Genomic DNA, 19,573 nt, shown 5'->3' with positions numbered 1-19,573 from the left:
CTTTGTCCTTTGTTTTGGAGAGGAGACCTCTGTGGGTAATTCACCTCCCAGTAAAACTCTTCTGAACAATGAACACTGAAGGAACAAGATACGGTAGCGTGAGTGTTAAAGTTAGCAGCTTAACCTTGAATTTACATGACATAATTTTATTTTAAGATCATCTACTTTTTCCACAGTTATTGTGGCATGTAAATCATAAATGTGCTTTATATAAATGGCCATTTTAATCCCACAACAAACATCCTAACACTATCAGCATAAGTTCCATTGGTGTCTGCTATAGGCTCAAACTGAGGCTGAATTCTATGTATCCCATTTTTTTTCCAGGTCAGTTATGTTTGCTTGCCTCACAAACCTACTTATGCAACCACACTTCCCAAGCAGCATCCCAAAGCCCCCCCTTTTGCATCTGCTGAAGGCTATATCTGTTACACCCTGTCTAAAGCTGCAGCAGCATGACTGCGCCTGTCAAACATCCCAACACATCAACATGACACGTTCCATCCTCTGCCAATCTGGCCGAGTCCAAACTTATTGACACTGAAGCCGCAGACATCAGACTGCATGCGAGATGAGCCGCTAAGTTTTCATCTAGACCTGATGTTATATTTCCAAACACAACAGTGTCTCCTTCTGCCCCATTTCTGAATACCCCCGGGCTATCTAGCGTAGAGGGAAGTTGTCTAATCAGTGAACAGGATGTGAGAGGCAACGTCTTTAATGACACAGAAACATCAGACCCCTGCCTGTCTCTCCCTCTCTCTCTCATTCTCTAGCTTTGTAATGACTAATTGTGTAAATGTATTGCATCAGATGAAATCGTCTGGTCTATGTTTAGATTACATTTCAGTTTGGTCCCTTTCCGCTGGAGATTAGGAGAGGAAGTAAAGCCCACAGCTTCCCTTGGATGCAGAGATATGGAGGAGGAGGAGGAGGAGAGTTATAGGAAATTGAGAGTAAATGATTAAAATGGATTATAGCACTGCGCCTGATTGCCCAGACTCGATGTAGACACCATCCTCCTTAGGGTATAGAAAGTGTGAGGGATGAGGTAGTGGATGGATCGGAAGTGATAAAGATTAAGCAAACACATTAAAAGCCAGATATCAGGAGGCAGTCAGATAAAGGCGAGTGATATAAGACAAGAAAAGTCCAGTTAAACAAACCAAATGATGCTCAGTCTTTTAGCTGCCAGTTTCCCTTCAGCTCCAACCAACTAATTGAGTCAGACTACAGTAATATAGATGCAGTAACTGTCAGTAAACTGCATATATTTGTTAAGAGTGCAGAAATAATACTTTAAATGCCTTTAGGATGGAGAATGGTCTAGATGTATTTCCTTATCTAATCCTGTCAACACCAGTCAGAGCCCTGTCTATCCTCAATCAAAACATACAGCTGAGACATTTAAAGAGCATTACACAAAGACTAAAACAGATCCAATTATCTAATAATGTTCGGTTCAAAACATCAATACAACGCCCTGTTTTTTAAATTGAAAGTTAAGCTGGACCTCTGACCAAATGTGGACAGAGTAGGGTGTTTACACTGTTAATGTTACATTAACAAGCATCCATCCTGCCCTTTCTTTGAGGCTATATCACAACTACACAAGCCATGTTTATTCCTCAGCTATCTGATATGTTTCACAGGACTGGTAATCAACATCTCATCTATTAAGTATTCGCTGGGAAGAATCGGTGCTTAGGGAAGCGTGGAAATCTGAAAAAAAACCCGGCAGCTTCAAACTTGTTGACTGTCCGCACATCGTTCATGTTTCTTGGTTGCTTTGTTTTAAAGGAAATCAACCACTTGGTGACTGCTCACAATGACAAATGCTTCTTTTCTTGTATTCCATTAAGTCAAACATTATATAACAAAAATAAACGCTGCTTTGCTGCCTTTCTGCAACTCCTGCCCATTCAGGCCTCTCCTCCCTCCCCTCCTGTTTGCCTGTGATTTACACCAAAAGCAATTACTGATATGTTAAACTGGTCCAGTGTTGACCTACGCGGAGTGACACGCGTCGACGCCTATGGCCCACACGGCCCCCAGCCGGCCCATCAGGCCAGTCGGCGAGCCAGCCAGTGGGGTGGAAAGGATATAATCAAAGGAGGCCAGGAGGACGCTGACATCTGGGAGTCTTTGTGCTGTAGGCCTAATTAGATGCCAGGGTGAAGGGAGGGAGGCGCGGCAGGATGGTGTGTGTGTGTGTGTGTGTTAGTGAGGTGGGGGGGTTGGGGAGGGAGGCTCTCTTTTTTAACATCTGCTCCAGGAACAAGGGAGGACCCAGCTGAGGTCACAGAGCCCCAGACAGCTCCAAAACTACAAGCGGGATAATGTGAGGGGATAACAGCTTAATGATAACACTTAAACCCATTGAGAGATAGCTGCACTGAAAACAGACTGTGAGCCTCATGGATAAACGGTGATAATAAGCCCAGATTGTCCATGAATATGGATTGTCATGGCTCAGATTTGATACTGTTCCTTTGTAAGCTGAGAAGAATTAGGCAGCTGTGCGTTTACTGCAATCACCGGCCTTGTTTTTTTACTGCTCGCTCTTATCTTTTTTTTTTTCTAAGGGTGAAGTCAGAATGATCCCACATGTACAGTAAAGGTCCACTAAAGCCACACTGTTGCTCCACCCTCTGGCTTTTGACTCCCAAGTGTCACACAGACCACAAGTGACAATACTGCCCTTTGTGCCCAATACAGTCAGGCATTCACCCACGCATATTCTCATTTCACACTAAGCAGAGTCGCCACAAGTGAGGAATCTTTGTCACAGTGAGTTCAAACAGAGATATGAAGAGGCTTGAACTTTGGCCCTTTTCCCATAAAGCAAAACCTCTCATTGAGGAACAGCAGCAGTGGAATTTGCAATAAAAGAATTTCCTGTGGCCTGTACGTTTGAATAACCTACATTTAGTTTTTCTTTGTGAATTGATTTAGTCATGGGTTATACATTAAACTGCACAATAAGTGATGGAGCAAATAAATTTAAGTAAATATTTAAATGGCCATCTGGAGGGAAGAAAATGAGGGATGGAGGAGCCAAAGGCTTGAGAGGATGGGATTCCAGACGAGCGTTTTGCATGAGTTTTCAATTAGCATTCACATCTATTACAAATCTTTTGAAAACACAAAAAAATGAAAGCACCCCGCGGCTAAATAGTGACTCGGACCTCTGTGATCAATGCCGCCCAAAAAAGAGCAATACCAGGAAGTGCCAGGGCCTGAAAATGGATGGTGGTTGGACATTGATTGGTGCAACCCCCTTTGCCCCAGGAACCAATTCATTTTGTCTCTATGCCCTGCGTCTGCCTTGAATGAATTTGGGAGGGGGTGTGGGGGCTAAAACGGGGTCAGAGCAGAAGCATCCCCCACGGTAGAGAGCCTGGTTCTCTCCTCTCTTTATTTTTCTTCTGAATGATTCACCCAGATTGCCATGTCCGCAGGAGAAGAATGAATGACCAGGAAGATTATACGTTTGAGTCTCGCTTTTAATTCGCCTGCTACGACCGAGGGAAGTGGGAGGGGACGCTGGGTTGGAGGAGAGGGGGTGCTATTACTTTCCATTCATTGAGGAGAAAATTGAAGCATGCAAGTGTCTGATGTGGGGTTTAATGTGCAGAGAGAGAGGTCCATCTGTATTGTAGCAGCACAGATGGTCTATGCTGATCGGATGTTTTGAGTCCCTCTGCTGGCCGGCCTGTCTGATCCTGCCTCTGCGTATGTCCCGGTACAGTTGGCACCACCGACTGTAGCCTGGCACGGCCTAACGTGGAATTACAGTGTCTGAGAGCCTCGAACAATAAGCCATATTTTACACTAGTCTGTTGTTTTTACTCTGTCAGCAAACCAATCATTACGCTGGGTGTTATGTCTCTCTCTGAATTTCTACAGTGTGTGCTCACGGCTGCTTCCATAGTGCACTGTGCCGTGCTAGTAATCATAACAGGTTTAACATTTAAGTATTTGTCACGTGGGTGTGAAAATGAGAGGCTTAACGTCAAGGCTAATAGGTCAATTTAACAGCCTCTTTAAAATTAATGTCGATGCTGCAAGGATCCAGGACCCATGTCAACACAATGCTCCCTTATGTGACTGTGATTATGTTCCTGCTGGAGAATCTTAGTGTTGTAGTCACATTAATCAAGGCCAGTCAGAACATGTGCACATCTTTATCGTCTCTGAGACGAGCTTGTGCGTCTTTCTGGCATTTAAACCAGATTATTAGGGGAAGTATGGACTTGTGGCATAATGAGAGCAGTTTGATTGTTAATTATCCTGCTCACGAATAGTCACATTATTGTGCTCAGGTAAAAATAGAAGCTTCATGTGTGTCTGTACGTACGGTTATTTGCTGAGGTGTTTAGGGACAGCCTATACATTGCTGATTAAACAAGTACATTTACAGCTGCAAGTATTCATTGTAAATCATTTTATTAAGTTCTAAGTCATATTAAGTCAAATAATGGCTTATAAAATGTCCATCACAAAGTTCAGAGCGCCCAAATGCATCCAGACCACAGTCTAAAATTGATGTTAGTCAATTCAATGTGATATAAAAAAAGTGAAAGCAGCAAATTCTCACACTTCAGAAGCTGAAACCAACAAATATCAGCATTTTTTCCTCTATAAACAACTGTTATTCTCTGTCAACCAACCACCAAGACCACCATGCTTCTGTCAAACCGCTTACAGGCACTCATGACTGAGTGAGTAAAGATGATCCCTGCAAATGTCCAAATGAAGCTCCTCATTATGTTTTTACAGTCACAAAGCTATGAGACATGCTGGAGGGCCGTGAGGCATTTTGTAAATCATTTTGCAATACACAGACAGTTATGTGACACCTAGCTCTGCATTTTTAATCGACCTCTCTCTCATCACCAGATGCTCCAGTTCTGTCTTTTTTTCTGTACTGATATGTTTAAAGGGCTGTCACTTTAAAGGGCGTAGTATCAATATTTGACTTAGCCTACTTGTTCAACAAAGCTTGTCTCACACCCTTCATCCAATCAGTACTCAGAGACCCGGCTGAGAAGACTGAAAAGACTGGTTCTCAGATCTTATGCTATGCAAACACCTAAATTACTTCCTAACCAAAATCGTGGCAAACAAGATGAAGGGAAACAACTTTTAATGATAAAGATTCTGCTAGACCTTGTCTGAGCAGCTTTAAATCTTGTTTAGTCAGCAGACTATTTAATGTGGGGGTTTAAAAAGGAAAGGGTTGGAGGTCTAGCTGCAGAAAAAAAAAAGGAAAAACAATGAATACAATGTCGTCATCCTGTTGATGAGGGGAGTCCCTGCAATCCCCTGTGCTTATCCCACCAGATGCGTAGGATGTTTTAATATACATCCTGGAAAAAAAATCAACTGAGCTTCCTGCCATGGGACCCTTCACTGCAGCCCAGCGTGCTTCAGCGGACAGCGTGACTCTCTGCTGAACTTTCTCATGATAGTGCTTCAGGTAGGACAAAAAAAAAAGACAGAAAAATATACTCTAAAGGCCCAGGGGTGATGCAGCAAGCCAAGAGAGGGCAGAGGAATTTTCCAACCATTATCAAAATACACAACTGCCCCCCTCCTCACTTTGGTATGTGAGGCATCATGCGATGGGCAGCTCGCTACAGAACTGAACACACACAATTCATGAGCAGGCCGCTGACAGCTTGAGAAACAACAGTGTGTTTATCTCTGTGAATGTCTTCCTGTGCTGTCTCTCACAGAAATGTACTGTGGACATCATCTGATAACCAAAGACACATGCTTCTCTTTATAACTTGTTTTTTTCATCTGTTAAAGAGGTTTTCTCGGTTAAATAACTGATATTATTTGTTGTTGTTTGTTTACATCATTTTATCTTGTATACAGCTGTATGTATTTACTGTGCAGAAACAAGACACAATTTATCGCATTTTAAACTAGAAATCATGCTTTGCTGCATCTAGCTGATTAGCTAAGTGGCTACATCTTAGCATAGCTACCTACCATTATAATTTCACTTCTTTACATTAGTATTTTTCATATCTTTGTCATTTCTAAACTTATTCATAGCTCTATGCTACATTTTTGTATTTTGAAGAGACAACAGGGACAGCTACCTGACAGTAATTTAGCTATTTTTTAACGTTGTTATTATTTTTGCTACTAGCTAATAAGCTAATCAGCTACGTGTTTCAGGGTGTGAAGAGGTAACTGAGATAGCTAGTTAACTTTAATTTAGCTTGTTTTAAAGTTGTTTTCTCAGTATAATTTTTGTCATTTTGAAATTAAAAAAAAAAAGCTGCTACATCTTTTGGGATGTCAACAGATAATGAATAAAGCTAACTAATAATGACACTTTACATTTACATACTTTACTTACATTGTCCCTTCACAACATGGTCTAGCAAACAGTAAATTAACTACTTGTTAAAATATGTTGTCATTATGATTTATAATCTGAAATCTTGCTTTTTTGCAACCAGCTAATTTAAGGGGCTGCAATTTCAATGTGTTAGCTAACTCGCTAACTAGCTACCAGCTAACACATGTAGTGTTAGCTAACTACACAACGCAGGTGGTGTTTGCTTTTAATTGCACTACTTAAAGCACTTAATTAGTTCTTTGTTTGAACAGTGCTGCGCAATTAACACTAAACATACACTGACTAAACTGTCAAAGTCAAAAACTAAGGCTAAAGCGAGGCTAACGTTAGCTAAAACAGTTACAATTGTACAAAGTTACTCACCGAGGAAACAGTCAATTTCTGTTCTCTTCTTAATCCTTACTCATAAAGGCAAAAATCGTTAAATTAAGATTAAATGAACACCAACCTTCATCAGCTGTATTTGCTAAAATTGCATTATTTGCCACCTATCCCATCATGCTCTGCGCACACTCGCAGACAATGAATGGAGGTGAAGCTGTGCAGCCTCCCATAATGTCAAACAAACAATCATGAGTTCAAACTTACTCTGCGCCGGCCGGATCCTCTCCACTCAACAGGTTTGTATCCAGCTCTGAAGCTCCGAGTCTCTCAGAGGTGTTTTCGTTGGGAAGACAACGTGATGATGTGGAATTTCCTTTGATGGCAGCTGAAAACATACTGTTGTAAATCCCCCCTGCTGCACGAGGTGTGTGTGTGTGTGTGGTGGGGGGTAGGGGGAGAAGCCACGCACAGACACACAATGTTAAACACACTATCTGTGCTGCCAGTGCTGGAAGTCTGCAGCAACACCCTGTAAGACTTGTAAATAGAAGGGAGGGAGGTGGATGGAGTTAGGGAGGCAGGGTGGGGCCGGAGGATAAGGAGAGCGAGGAGAAGTTCCACATTACATCACCAGCAGCTGTTGACAGGCCTGTGTTTATTAACTAACTGCCAGGGCTGGAGGAGTCACACCACATGCCTCTCTCTCTCACACACACACACAACCCCACCAAACACTAACAAGACAAGACAATGCTCACTTGCGTCCAAATTGCTTGTTCGACAGACAAGCAGCTATGTGCAAGTACCAACAATTTGCAGACACGTGGATGCATGCTCTCTCTCTCTCTCTTTTTTTTAGGAGTAAACACACAAAAAACAAAAGATATTCTTGGAATCTCTTAGCCAGGAGATTCAATTTGTGCTATTTCTGTTTTTTCTGATAGTGTTACCTGTCATCTGACTGCACTGGCTCTGAGACTTGCTGACTGGACTAGAGGAGCTGTTTTCCTGACTCAGATAGCACTAACTGTAATGGTATTACTGCGAAGGGAGAGCTGCTGCTGCATTCCTCAAGTGTCTTGGCTTGGCAGGGTCCCCGGCCTCTTAGCTCAGCCTGTATTTCTCTCCCTCCCCTCCCCTCCTCTGCTTTCCTTTCCTTTTTTTTCTTGTCTTCTCATTTAAATGGAGGCACATGACTCTCGGCTTTACTGCCAAGTAGACTTCTTTATGCCGGCGCGGGAGCCACCAGCGGTCTGCTTTTCATTGGCCTCTCTGCAGGGCACTCCTTAGCGCGCTGCATTCCTCGCTGCCACCCATCCCTACAGCCCACAAGACACAAGGATGTCAAACCAACCTTATCCCTGATGTCGTATTTAGTTTATTTTTGCAGGATGCATCAAAATCAAAAGTGCATTTGCTTGCTGTAAACTTTTAATTCCATGTTTCTTAGCCTGCTGCCTGGGCGACAGAGCCCTCCAGCTACAGCCTCAGCCACCCACTGCTGGCCATCCATAACCACTGTGAACAAATGCTCCGCTTCAGCCCATCTCTGCTGCATTCTTTGCGGTCTCAAACGCAATAATTTCTCCCGTAATTCCATTCTCTTGTCGCATTCCTCCCCTCTAAGCTCACTGCATTGCAACATTGTTCGCCCAGAGAGAGAGAAAGAGAGAGAGAGAGGAAGAGTGGGTTGATGACATTGCAAGAGAAATGATTTCATAAATCGCACGAAGAATAATTTTAAAACAATTTCCAAATTGTTTTGAAGCGAGACGAACAGCCTGACCGAGCAAAGAACACAAGCCCAGGTCATCCTTTTATCATGGGCCTTCAATTAAACCTAAATGTCAGGAGCTAATCGGATAAAGAGCAGCGTTATATTGCTGCTGATTGGCTTCAAATGTTATGAAGGAGAAGGGTAATAATATGTGGAGATGACCATGTCATTTTCAGTTAGCATTTGATAATGGAAACCTTTGCTTGCTTAATTGGAAGCTTGTGATGTATAATTTTAATCTAATAGAAAAAAGGAAATGTCCTGGATTAAAGGATGCCTGTTGCCAGATAAAAATGTATCATGCAGAAATGTTCATTTTGCTCAGTTTGTTACATCTGTAAAAGAATAAATCAAACACAGTTAAAGCTTTTATTTTTGGTAATTCAGTAAATGTCTTCACTGTCAGCACTCTTATTTTGAAATCTTTACAGATAGCTCATAAATCTGAGTGCCTGTCAGCTGCAGTTTGTTGCTGCAACATCATGAGAACCATTGTGAGTGCATCTTGTGAGCACGTGTGTGCTCGTCTTATCAAAAACAAAGAACAGTTTAAATCCCCTCTCCTTCCTAAATCACATCCTGTCGTCCATATCTTCCTCCTCCACTCGCTCTGATATGTTCCTATCTTGAAATAAGAAAGGAAAAACGCTCTGTCTACTCTCCTTAACTCTTATTTTTATTGTCAAGTACCACAACTCATCATTTTGGCATCATGGGAGACCTGTCAGGGGAGGTTTGGGACATAAATCTACTCGGTTTAATGGTATATTTGCACAAATTATTACCTAAAAACAAAAAAATCAGGTTTGAGAATCCAATTCTAGTCACATACCTCAATGTGCACATGTGTTTGTGCCCTGAGTGCAGCAAGGAGGTAACGGCTAATGATCCTCGAACATACGTCTTGACCTGCGGCACAACCGGATCTATTCCAGGCAAGAGGTCCAAGTCTTTCATGTCACAGGTCAGAGCCCCACAGGAGCACTGAGGAAACGATCAGTGTGGAGCACCAGAGAGAGGAAAGCCGTATATATTCTGCAGCAGTGCAGAGAGGATGCAAGCAGACAGGTCAGAGTATTTAGTGTGGATGTGGACTTGTGGCAGTTCCGGTGCTTGACACTGAATCCATGCCAGTGCTTGGTGGAAGAAACTGCCACTTCTTCATTGTTTTTACTCTTGTATTGCTGATGTATTCTGCAGGTTAATCCTCCTCTTTCCATTTTTCCCGCTGGCATCTGGATAAAAAGATAATAACAAGACAAAGTTTGGTGATGTAGTAGAATAGTATTGAATCGTGGGAGCTGTCGTCATCAACTACCATTGCAGTCACTGCCAAATTACAACTTTCCAACATCAACAATCCAACAATCGTACCTTAACACACCTGACTTTCATTTCAAGCTCTTCACCGTCTGAGCCACGTCCTTAAAAACATTTATTTCAGCATGTCACGGCCACAGAACTGGCAGTAAATGATATGAATCTGTCTGTAAGAGAGACTTGGATTGAAATCTCATGGGTCAAACGCAGCGAGACTTTAATGAAAACACGCTGGGAAACACATAAACATAAATAGATGCACAAATGCATAAATATCCTTTACAGTAATCACCCCATCTCCTTCCAAATGTGTGAAGCTGCTTTATCGTTCAGCCATAATGCCTCCCTTTGGATTGCTCGCTGCAGTTGTGGTTGAGACCAGAGCAGCCATAAAGCAGACAACTCTGCTGCTTGCTGCAATACTTATGGCTCCTCTGGTGTACCTGTTCTACTGAAACCCCTCCAGCTTGCATTGTAGGACATTCTAAATGAGACGACCACAAACAGCTGTGATGGAAACACCAGACCGATCCTGAAGGTCTGAGTGTGCTGCAACAGAAGAAAACAAATCTGACATGAAACTCTGCTGATATAGCTTCATGCATGATGTGACTTGAGCTGATAATAATGTGGCCCGGGGCTAAACGAACATATCGAATCCAATCAGATTCATGAAGTCATCGTTTTTCTCCTGGATCCTAGAGGAGGGCGACCCGAGTCTCCCTTCACTCTGAGGAGCAGGAAGTGGCTTTGCTCACGGCCCACGCTACGTTGACACGTTGGAATGTCCCATCAGTGTTATTTGCAGCTGCATGACGTGCCCCCCCCCCCTTCACATCAGCGGCCTCTCCCATCCCCTCCTCCAGGAAAGCATCTTTATGTGCATGTGTGTGCATTGACTCAAGAGAGACGAGCGCAGCACATACGGTAAAGATTTCATCTTCCACAAATCAGGGAGAATTGTGGAGTTTGCGCTGATGTCAGCTAGTTTCAGTCCACAGGAGATCAAGCTAAAGAGATTTAGATGAACCAGGATGTGATGCAGAATAAAAAAAAGAGAAGAGACGTTATCCAGCTTTGACTTTGTCCGCCCTCTGTCTCGTCAGACATGCTGTATATTGTGGTAATAAACTGCGGTTACTCTCCTGATGCTGATAGTATTTCATATTCAATCAAAGTGCTTTTTCACTATTGTTTTAAAGCTTCAAACCAGGCCGGGCACCCTGCCAAGTCTTTACTGTACAAACTGACTTAATTCATTGACTTATGGTGAGCGATTTCCTGATGTGGACTCTGGTCTCTGTCCATCCACTGGCTGTTCCACAGAATCAATGGCTGACCGGAGGGGAGTGACGCACCGTATCTTATGGCTGTCTCATGCAATTTTTCCCACTCTCCCCGAGGTGAGAGGATGGGAGAGTCAGACAAATACGCCTTGTGTTTTTGCCCCGTGTTTGTATGCAGTGCCACGTCCAGGCTTCGTGCCAAGTTCTCCTCCTTCCTCTCCCTCCTCCTCCTCCTCCTCCTCCTCCTCCTCCCCAAGAGAAGACTGCAAAAGCTACAGACAAACCAGAGCAGAGCAACCACAGCCACCGCTGCCTTTACCTCCAACCCCCCCCCCCCCCCCGGTGAACGTGCCCAGATTAGGCTGAGGCGATGATGAAGATGACCGGGCAGAGGTGAAGGCTGAGGAGGAGGATTTGGGGAGCAGAGTAGGAGTGGCTGCTGTTTCACGGACAAGACTCAGTGCCCTTTGCCATTGAGCCAACGCCAGCTGGGACGAGGAGTGGCATCCTTTTGCTTTATCTCTTCTGGGTTTTCTTATGTTTTCAATGAGACCATTGTATGAGCTGGAGGAAGGATATGAGGTCCCATTTGGCTGTCATTGACATGTAAAAAGAGTGTGGCGGTGACAGCTGACGAGATCAGGGGCCTGTAATTAGCTGAGAATGTAAGATAGACTCTCACCCCTCTGTCTGTGCCAAACACACACACACATGCTTTTTAAATAAAGATAGATGAAAAATACACCAAACTGCCAAACCTTCTTCGCCTGTAGATAATATTAAGGGTTATCTATTAGGCTTCGTGTGAGGTTTCACGCTGATGCAAAGCTTCCCTGGGTGCTATAAATCCAAAGGCGTGAACCATGTGGTCTGGCCTGGGGTGGCCCACATACTTAAAAAAAAAAAAAAAAAAAATTTAAAACCATGGAGTGCTCAGGGGAGAGGTTTGGATGTACAACTGAGACATTCATCCAAGGGATACACAGGTGTGACAAGCCGACTGTGAATAACAGCCCAGTCTCATCACACCTCATAAATCACAACACTACAGAATGTGAAACGTACTGAGGAGTGTCTTAATATGTTTTTTAGGGTAGATATCACTGGTATTCATTTAGAGTCATGTTTTTGTCCTTTTGGTGAATTTTAATCTAATATTCACTCTGTTTTGGTCTCTGCCAGCTGAGGGAAATATTTGGCTCTTTAAATGCTCTAAATGCTCCTCAGTGTTCACTAGCTGGCTGCTAACTTTGTCATTTGGTTGATGTGGGTGGCGTACAGTTGATTTATCTGGGCTTTTTTGGGTGAAAACAGGTGCTGCTGTGGCTGGAAAAAGTGAACCACAGCAGGAAATATGTGGTGTTCAAAACCAAAACAATGAGCTGAAAGATGCTAAAAACCCTCAATGGGTTAGTGATGACAAGTTGTGCCTTTCACGTTGCACATGGTTATAAAAATATGGATTAAAGCAGCTTTAAGATATCTGCCTCCAACAACAGCAGACAGCTTTCTTGCTACTCTAAGAGACTTAACTGTCAGCAGCTTTTATGGGGACTATTTCTTCTGTAGAAAGTCGTCCCTTTGTAATTTAACTCCAACACACAACTCCCCCAGAAACCACAAATTGTTGTTTTTACATTTCTCTCTCCTCACAAGTTAAACAAAAGAGATACAATGTGTTAATCAGTCGGCTTTGGGAGGTGTTGAAAGCTGTATTTTTTCTCACTTTGGACAGAGCCTGGCTAGCTTCCAGGCTTTATGCAACGAGAGAGATTGATACTGATCTTCTCATCTCACCCTTAGAAAGGAAAGCAATTAGAAGTGTTTCCAAAACATGTGAAATATTCCTTTAGGTATGGAGCAGAAATCCCCTACAGTGCCGCTTTAAAGAGAAAGTTGAATTTTGGCTGTTAGAGGTAATGAAGCAGGGAGGGACATGTAAATCAAAAACAACACAGACCTGAATCCATGCTGTTATGCTATTATTCTGGGCTGTCCAGAGGGCCTCTTACTGGAGGACAGTGTGTGTGCGTGGGGTCGAGGGGTACCAACAGACAAGTTACCGTGGTGATTAAGCTCCTCTTTCAAGCTGAAGGTGGGCCTTCTCTTTGAAATGGCTGATCTGGGCTTGTGTCAAACCACCACAAGGGTCTCAGCGCTCGCTCAAAAACCCACCGATGACAGTCGCTGCTGGGAGATGAGAAGGACATCAACCTGCAGGACCCAGCTCTCCCATGGGAAACCTATGGAAGCTCCTCGTGGCCCCCTTTGTGGCCTCCCCTCCTCTAAAACCAGTGCCTCTTCCATCACTCTTCCTGGGCTTTCCAATGAACCCTTTGATGTCCTGGGATCTGGGGCTGCTGAGGACGTGGAGGGCTGTCAGTCTGAAGGGGGAGATAGCTCAGAGAGATACTCACCAATGGAGAGATGGAGACTCAAAGAGAGGAGTTAGAGACTTCATATTAGATTTAACTGGTCTCAACAATCCACAAATACAGCAGGAATATTGATAGCTTGATAGCTCTTAGCAACATACACTAACAGCTTCATTTTCTCACACTGACTTGTTTTGTTTCTGCTCATATCTACATAAAATGTACTTTCAATTTGAATGTTTCAGGGTAACAAGCAGAGAGACTGTAAAGATTCACACTAGACATAAACATGGACATACTACACAGAGACAGTGATGGGAGACAGATGGAGACAGTCCGACAGCAGGAGAGTATCAAAGGTTTCACCAGTCTGACCTGTAACATGGTTGAGATCGAGGGACAAGGACGCTGTTTGTTCATTAATCCACTCTCTCATACTGAGTTACCTCGGCCCCTCGTGGGAATCAGTTTCTGCCCGTCACAGACTGACTGTGAGATCTGACACACAACTCAATCACACAGCTGCAAACACAGGAGTGAATATCAGCTTGGGGATGAGCTCCCATTTCAGAAAACTGATCGTGTACAATATTCTGCAGGTGAAGATTAAAGGATAAAACAGGCTGAAAGCTTTCATTTGTGATCACAAGATGCACCATCTTCATCCATCACTAACAAAGCAATGTGATGTGCACAGTGCGCCCCCTTGTGACAAAATTGATCAATACAGGATGTTAATTTAGATTATTCAGAAATAAAACAAAGAGTTTCCAATATCTTAGGAATTGATTTTATTGAGAAATCAACTCCACATAAAGATAAAAAAGAAGATCTTTAGTTTTCATTGTGAGATTGTAAACACTATCATGTAGTGAAATGAAAGTCAGACAAACAGTATTGTGTTTATGTGCCACCATAAAGAAATCATGACATTTTATGGCAATTACTGCAAGAATGCAAGTGGCGTGGTCTGCCTTAGATAGAGTTTTATACCTGCCACTGATGAAAAATTATTTTTACAGCTTATTTAGTATCATTTCATTGATATCTTTAACTTCCCTGCACAAGAGCCAAATGAATATTACAGGACTTGCAAAATAAGAGCTAATTCAATAAAATGAATTGCTTTTGAAGCTAAGAAAATAGAGGCTCCATTATTAAATGTCACCAGGCAAAAATAATCTCAAATAAAAAGTGCCATTGGTTGTATTTGCCTTCTTGTGTTGTGCGTTTCTGTCTCATGAACCTCTTTCACCCTCTAGTGATGGTAGGTTGTTAGTGAAGGAGCAGCAGCAGCGAACGTGTCTGCAGACTGGTCGCGTTACATGTGCTCTGGATGGTTCTGCAGACAGGTGATGAACTCTTTCACCTCTTTTCCCTCAAAGCAGATCTGGTAGACTGCTGCAAACAAAGGAAACCTGCAGGAGAGAATAGATATGGTTTAATATCAGCCTAAAATATCCAGCACTGATCGGGTACTGAACTAACAAAAGGGTGAAGATGTCATCCAGTCTTCAGAGGGGTCTAATCAGGCGGCGTGAGTGAAAAGACAGAGACGACCACAGCTGTGTAAAGTGTAATGCTGCGTTCATGTCACGTTGGAAAGTCAATAAAATTAAAACCACAATCACGGCATCCTCTGTCATGACTAGTAGAGACAGACACTTACTTCTGCATGTTATATATTTATATTTCTAATATATTAGTGAAGTTACCAGCGTTTCAGTTTTTGCAAAGATATTTGTAATAATTGATTTACATAAACACTTTCTATTTACTACAGACATCCATCTTTTCTATCGTTTTGAACGCAGCATAACTGTTTCATTTTATTAATATAAATGATGCAGATTAATTCATTCCTGTGTGCTGGCAGAAAAAAATATTAAGTAAACTTTTTATTGTGGTTGACTGTGTTGATCAGAATATATAAGGACAAAATCAACATCACTATTTAAGCCTCTGAATCCACTTTACTAGGTACACCTGTACAATCTAATCAAGTCCAATATATCTCTTCTGCCATAAAGTCAGCTTTTATTATGGCTGCAATGTTCAGTTTTTGTTGACACTGTTATAAATGTGTTCATGTCTGTGTTTTAGCTCTGAGGTCATAGTTTGAACAGGGCTGCATTATATTGAAGTGTGCTGAATATTCTGCCCTGCTCATGTGTGCGAATAGAATGGACAATAGGATGTAGTCCAGTAAACACCGCCTTTAATTATAACCTCAGCAATAAACACCTAATTAAATGCTGACGAACAGAAACTTTGTAGAATTCATGGCTGTGGACTCACTTGTTGATCATGTCATTCTTCTGTAGGATCTTGTAGACCTCAGCTGAAGTCTGTGGACCCTGCAGCTTCTGGCCGTTGAGCATTTCTGCCTCCAGTTCAGCGATGGACTGAAGAACCAAACACACAGAAACCATGTGGATGTTGTTTAGTGACATATGTGTTAGTCCTTTAGCATGCAGTAAAAGGTAGACAACTAAAGGTTTTAAATTTAAAGGTTTTTAATTTTGAGGTTGTGTCTTGCTTGAACTATTGTGTTCCATTTCATTAATTTCCCTAAGCTTTCAGAAAGCATCTGTATTACACTCACCTTGGACGTTCTGACAAAGGCCTCAGCAACTTTGCGGTTTCGGCCTCCGTAGCAGGTGGTGATGAGGTCGGCCACGCCACAGCTTTCCAGGAATGTGGAGGAGCTCACTTCACCTTTGCAGAACAGCTTGGCGAAGGCGACCATTTCCATCAGACCCAGCCTGATCACCGCTGCTTTGGTGTTGTCGCCAAAGCCGAGGCCGTCGCAGAACCCAGCTCCTACTGCCACAATATTCTGGCAGGGCAAAAATTAAAGGACACACAATAATTTTGCACCAATTTCTGCTTTAATGCAGACAAACTACTCATAATTCACAATAGGCAACTGTCTTTACCTTTAAGGCTCCACACAGCTCCACTGTATCACTCTCTTGTACGACAGTGATGCGAAAGTTGGGAGTCTGAAGCAGCTCTTTGAAGATCTGGCCATTTGCCTCACTTTTTGCCCCTTTATTAAACACAAGCGTAACATCATTCAACACTGGTGCAGAAGGGGAAGCAGAAGGGGAACACTGTGTTTTCTTGTCATTGCCTGGCGACCACACTGCACCCTCTGCAGCGTCAGGAAAATTTTGTGCAGCAGAAGCTGAAATAACTTTGACAGTAACAAAAAACAGCGGCTAACCAATGGTGGTTTCGCAGAACTTCTCATCTGCCACCTCGTTCGCGATGTTGGCCCCCATCAGGACGCTGACCTCGATCTCTAGTTTCTCCCGGATGATGTCTGAGATGAGCTTCAGTCCATCTGGTCCTGCATCAACACCCTGCACGACAATGACAGAGAGAGTTTCTGTACTGTACTCAGAGCCATAACCTCTGGCCTGGAGTGGTTGTGGCTTTGAGGGAAGATTTCCTCCACGTTGCTCAACTGCAACGTCTTGTGATGTGTCAAATATGAAGAAAGGTCAGGTGACTGTTTCCCCTTTTTTGCTGTCAGGAAATGTGAACTGAAGAACAATGACAGGATCTTACTTTGATGAGTGATATCCCAATGGTTCCCTCTGTGATGTGAGGCTTCATCTGATCGCAGAGTTTGCCAATGAACTGGTGTGGGATCACAAAGACGAGGATCTTTGCTCCTTTGACGGCGTCTGTGATGTCTGGGACAGCGACCTAAGAGAGGCATCAGAACAGAGTGTGTCAACAGAGATAGCTGATGCCAAACAAGATCTTTTTAGCCTTTTATCTGGGAAGACACTGATCTTTCTGCAGCTTCTGCTGCTGCTTTCTCTTGATTTTACATTTATTATGTATCAAGACAAACCTTTTATGATGTGCCATCTTGTTTTTTAGCTAACTTATTGCCTTTTCATTGCTATTCTATAATATTTTATAGCAGATGCAGAGATAAAGGTAATACACATCAATAACAACAACAAGAAACACAATGCACAAAAAAACTGACATTAAAAACAGTTATGAAGAAGCATTTGCCCTCTCTACCCAATATTCACTGAGTAAAATTCTGCTATTTAACCTGCAGTCTCACTGTTGTGGAGGTGGAGGTGTATCAAGGTCTCTGTCTTGCTTTCAGATTCATTACACCCCTGGTATTCACAAATATAAATATGTATTTTGAAAAAGCAGTTTATCTTTCCAGAGTTAATTTATTTTAACCAGGCTAATAAATGTGGTGGTTCATAGGGGAAAACTGTCTCTTTTGAAGTTATTTGTCTCTTACACCACTTGACTTTGTGCCATTAAATGGTTCTTTTCTGTAGCTCTTGATGGCTGTGTAGTTGATGTGAGCGTACAGTTAATGAAAGACACAAGGAAACAGATTAAGTAGATGATACATAAGACATATGGGTCAACGTTAAGTATTCTTATCAGGGTAGATGTCTTACAATCAAAGCCTGTTTCAAGATTGCAGTGAATTGCATAACCTGAAGGGCGGTGTGATTGACAGATAATGCTGCCTATAATAAACATACCACATTCCTGGGCAGCTTGTGACCTGGCAGATATTTGACATTTTCATGCTCCGTATTGATGATCTCTGTGAGCTTCCTCCCGTCGATCATTTCCTCATACACCCACATGTTCACCATGGGGTCGAAGCGGTTGGATGCTTTGACATTGTGGCCGATGATTTTGGCAATGGAGGAGCCCCTGGAGACGAGAGGAAAGGGGCATGTGAGGGGATGGCGTTGAAGTTAAATTTCACCAGAAATCCTGAATGTCTCAAGAAATCCCAAAACACCACCAACCCAGAAGCATGGGAAACTAAAAATCAAGCATTTATTTTAAATTCAGGCTTTAACATTTGCATAAAGGTAAAAAAAACAAAACAAAAAAAAACAGTATACGTTGTAAGTAATAATGCACAGTTATCAATGTGCAGTGGACAATCTACTCCATAAAGACACATTCACACTGTATAGAGCTATAGTGACCTAATGCTGGTATAACTTTACATAAAGTACTCAAGGGTCGTTTTTAGTCAATGGGACTAAAAGGTTCCAGAGTAAACAGGCCTCCATTAGTCTTTTATCCGAGTTATTTCATGTTGCAGCTTGCAGCCGGATTCCTCAGGTTGCTCTAAGATAAAGGCTGCGGTCCAAAGAAAGTCGGTTTTGAACGAGAACAGCTGAGTGTTTTCCTAACCCTAACCCATTTGATGCGATTTGATTTTAACTTAAGATAATGCAAGAATTACACGTAGCCGGTCTCCGGTGTTTGTCTCAATCTGCAGACTGTCGAATTCCGTGTTGAGTTGAGCGTTAAATGCATAATACTAAGGACATTTATGAACAAAATGTTCCTGTTTCTGAAAGATGCATCTGTAATAAGAAGTTACCAGTTTCCAGATCCAACGATGCAGACTTTCTTTCCAGGCATTTTGAGGTTGGTTCGGCTGCAGTGAAGACCCTGTTCTTTTGTTTTCCCTCCGTCTATAAAAACTTCCTCATACGCCCTGTAAAATGCTGCTGGGTTCACTCCTCCCCTCGCTCTCCACGGACAGCCTACACCTCCTGCCTTTAGAAAACTGGAAATCATATTAATCCAAAGCATCTTAGACGTCTTAACACATATATCCCCCCTCTTTGTCTGTTTACACACGCATCACAAGCTTTATAATTCACCAATGGGCTTATTTTACAAAGATAAACAGAAGCAGAGAGAGAACAAAGAATAAAGGAAAACTTAATGTATAGTGCATTAATGTTTCAGCAGTCATTTATTATTAAATATTAACTGAAAGTCCGGGAACCCGCCAGTCACAGTTTTATCTTGACCAACAGGGCATTCAACGGTACTTCCGGTCAAGAGGATTTTCAAAATAAGGCTCACATTGAAGCAATCACAATGTATAACTCTGCTCCTACACATATTATAACAATCTTTCCAGTCAGTGTGTTAAAAAATATTGAAAAGTAACCAGTACCCTACAAACATACTGTTGAAAAAGTAGCAAAAAATCAATGTAAAAACGAAACCAACGATTTGCTTAATGAAAGCAATACAAAACAAAAACTTATTAAAGTACAATTTCATGTCCTTG

General features: G+C 42.4%; 2 protein-coding genes across 2 annotated transcripts in view; both read right to left on the bottom strand.

The window, feature by feature from the left end:
• Positions 1-7,360, bottom strand: part of LOC108873052 (nck-associated protein 5) — a 126,512-nt gene extending 119,152 nt beyond the window's left edge. Inside the window, exon 1 of the mRNA XM_018661071.1 lies at positions 6,971-7,360. Coding sequence (XP_018516587.1) covers positions 6,971-7,101 — 131 coding nt within the window. The 5' untranslated portion in view covers positions 7,102-7,360. The remainder of the gene's footprint in view (positions 1-6,970) is intronic.
• A 6,880-nt stretch (positions 7,361-14,240) lies between these two features.
• Positions 14,241-19,033, bottom strand: LOC108873096 (glycerol-3-phosphate dehydrogenase [NAD(+)], cytoplasmic). The gene is made up of 8 exons (XM_018661223.2): positions 18,869-19,033; positions 18,003-18,180; positions 17,041-17,181; positions 16,694-16,832; positions 16,404-16,516; positions 16,070-16,303; positions 15,763-15,869; positions 14,241-14,882 (listed from the first exon to the last, which is right to left on the bottom strand). Exons 1-8 carry the CDS (start codon positions 18,907-18,909, stop codon positions 14,786-14,788), a joined length of 1,050 nt encoding a protein of 349 aa, XP_018516739.1. The 5' UTR covers positions 18,910-19,033; the 3' UTR covers positions 14,241-14,785.
• Between the last annotated feature and the right edge of the window lie 540 nt (positions 19,034-19,573).

The sequence above is a fragment of the Lates calcarifer genome, linkage group LG7_2 (genome assembly GCF_001640805.2).
Source record: "Lates calcarifer isolate ASB-BC8 linkage group LG7_2, TLL_Latcal_v3, whole genome shotgun sequence".
Lineage (NCBI taxonomy): Eukaryota > Metazoa > Chordata > Actinopteri > Centropomidae > Lates > Lates calcarifer.
This window is presented reverse-complemented; position numbering and strand designations above follow the sequence as displayed.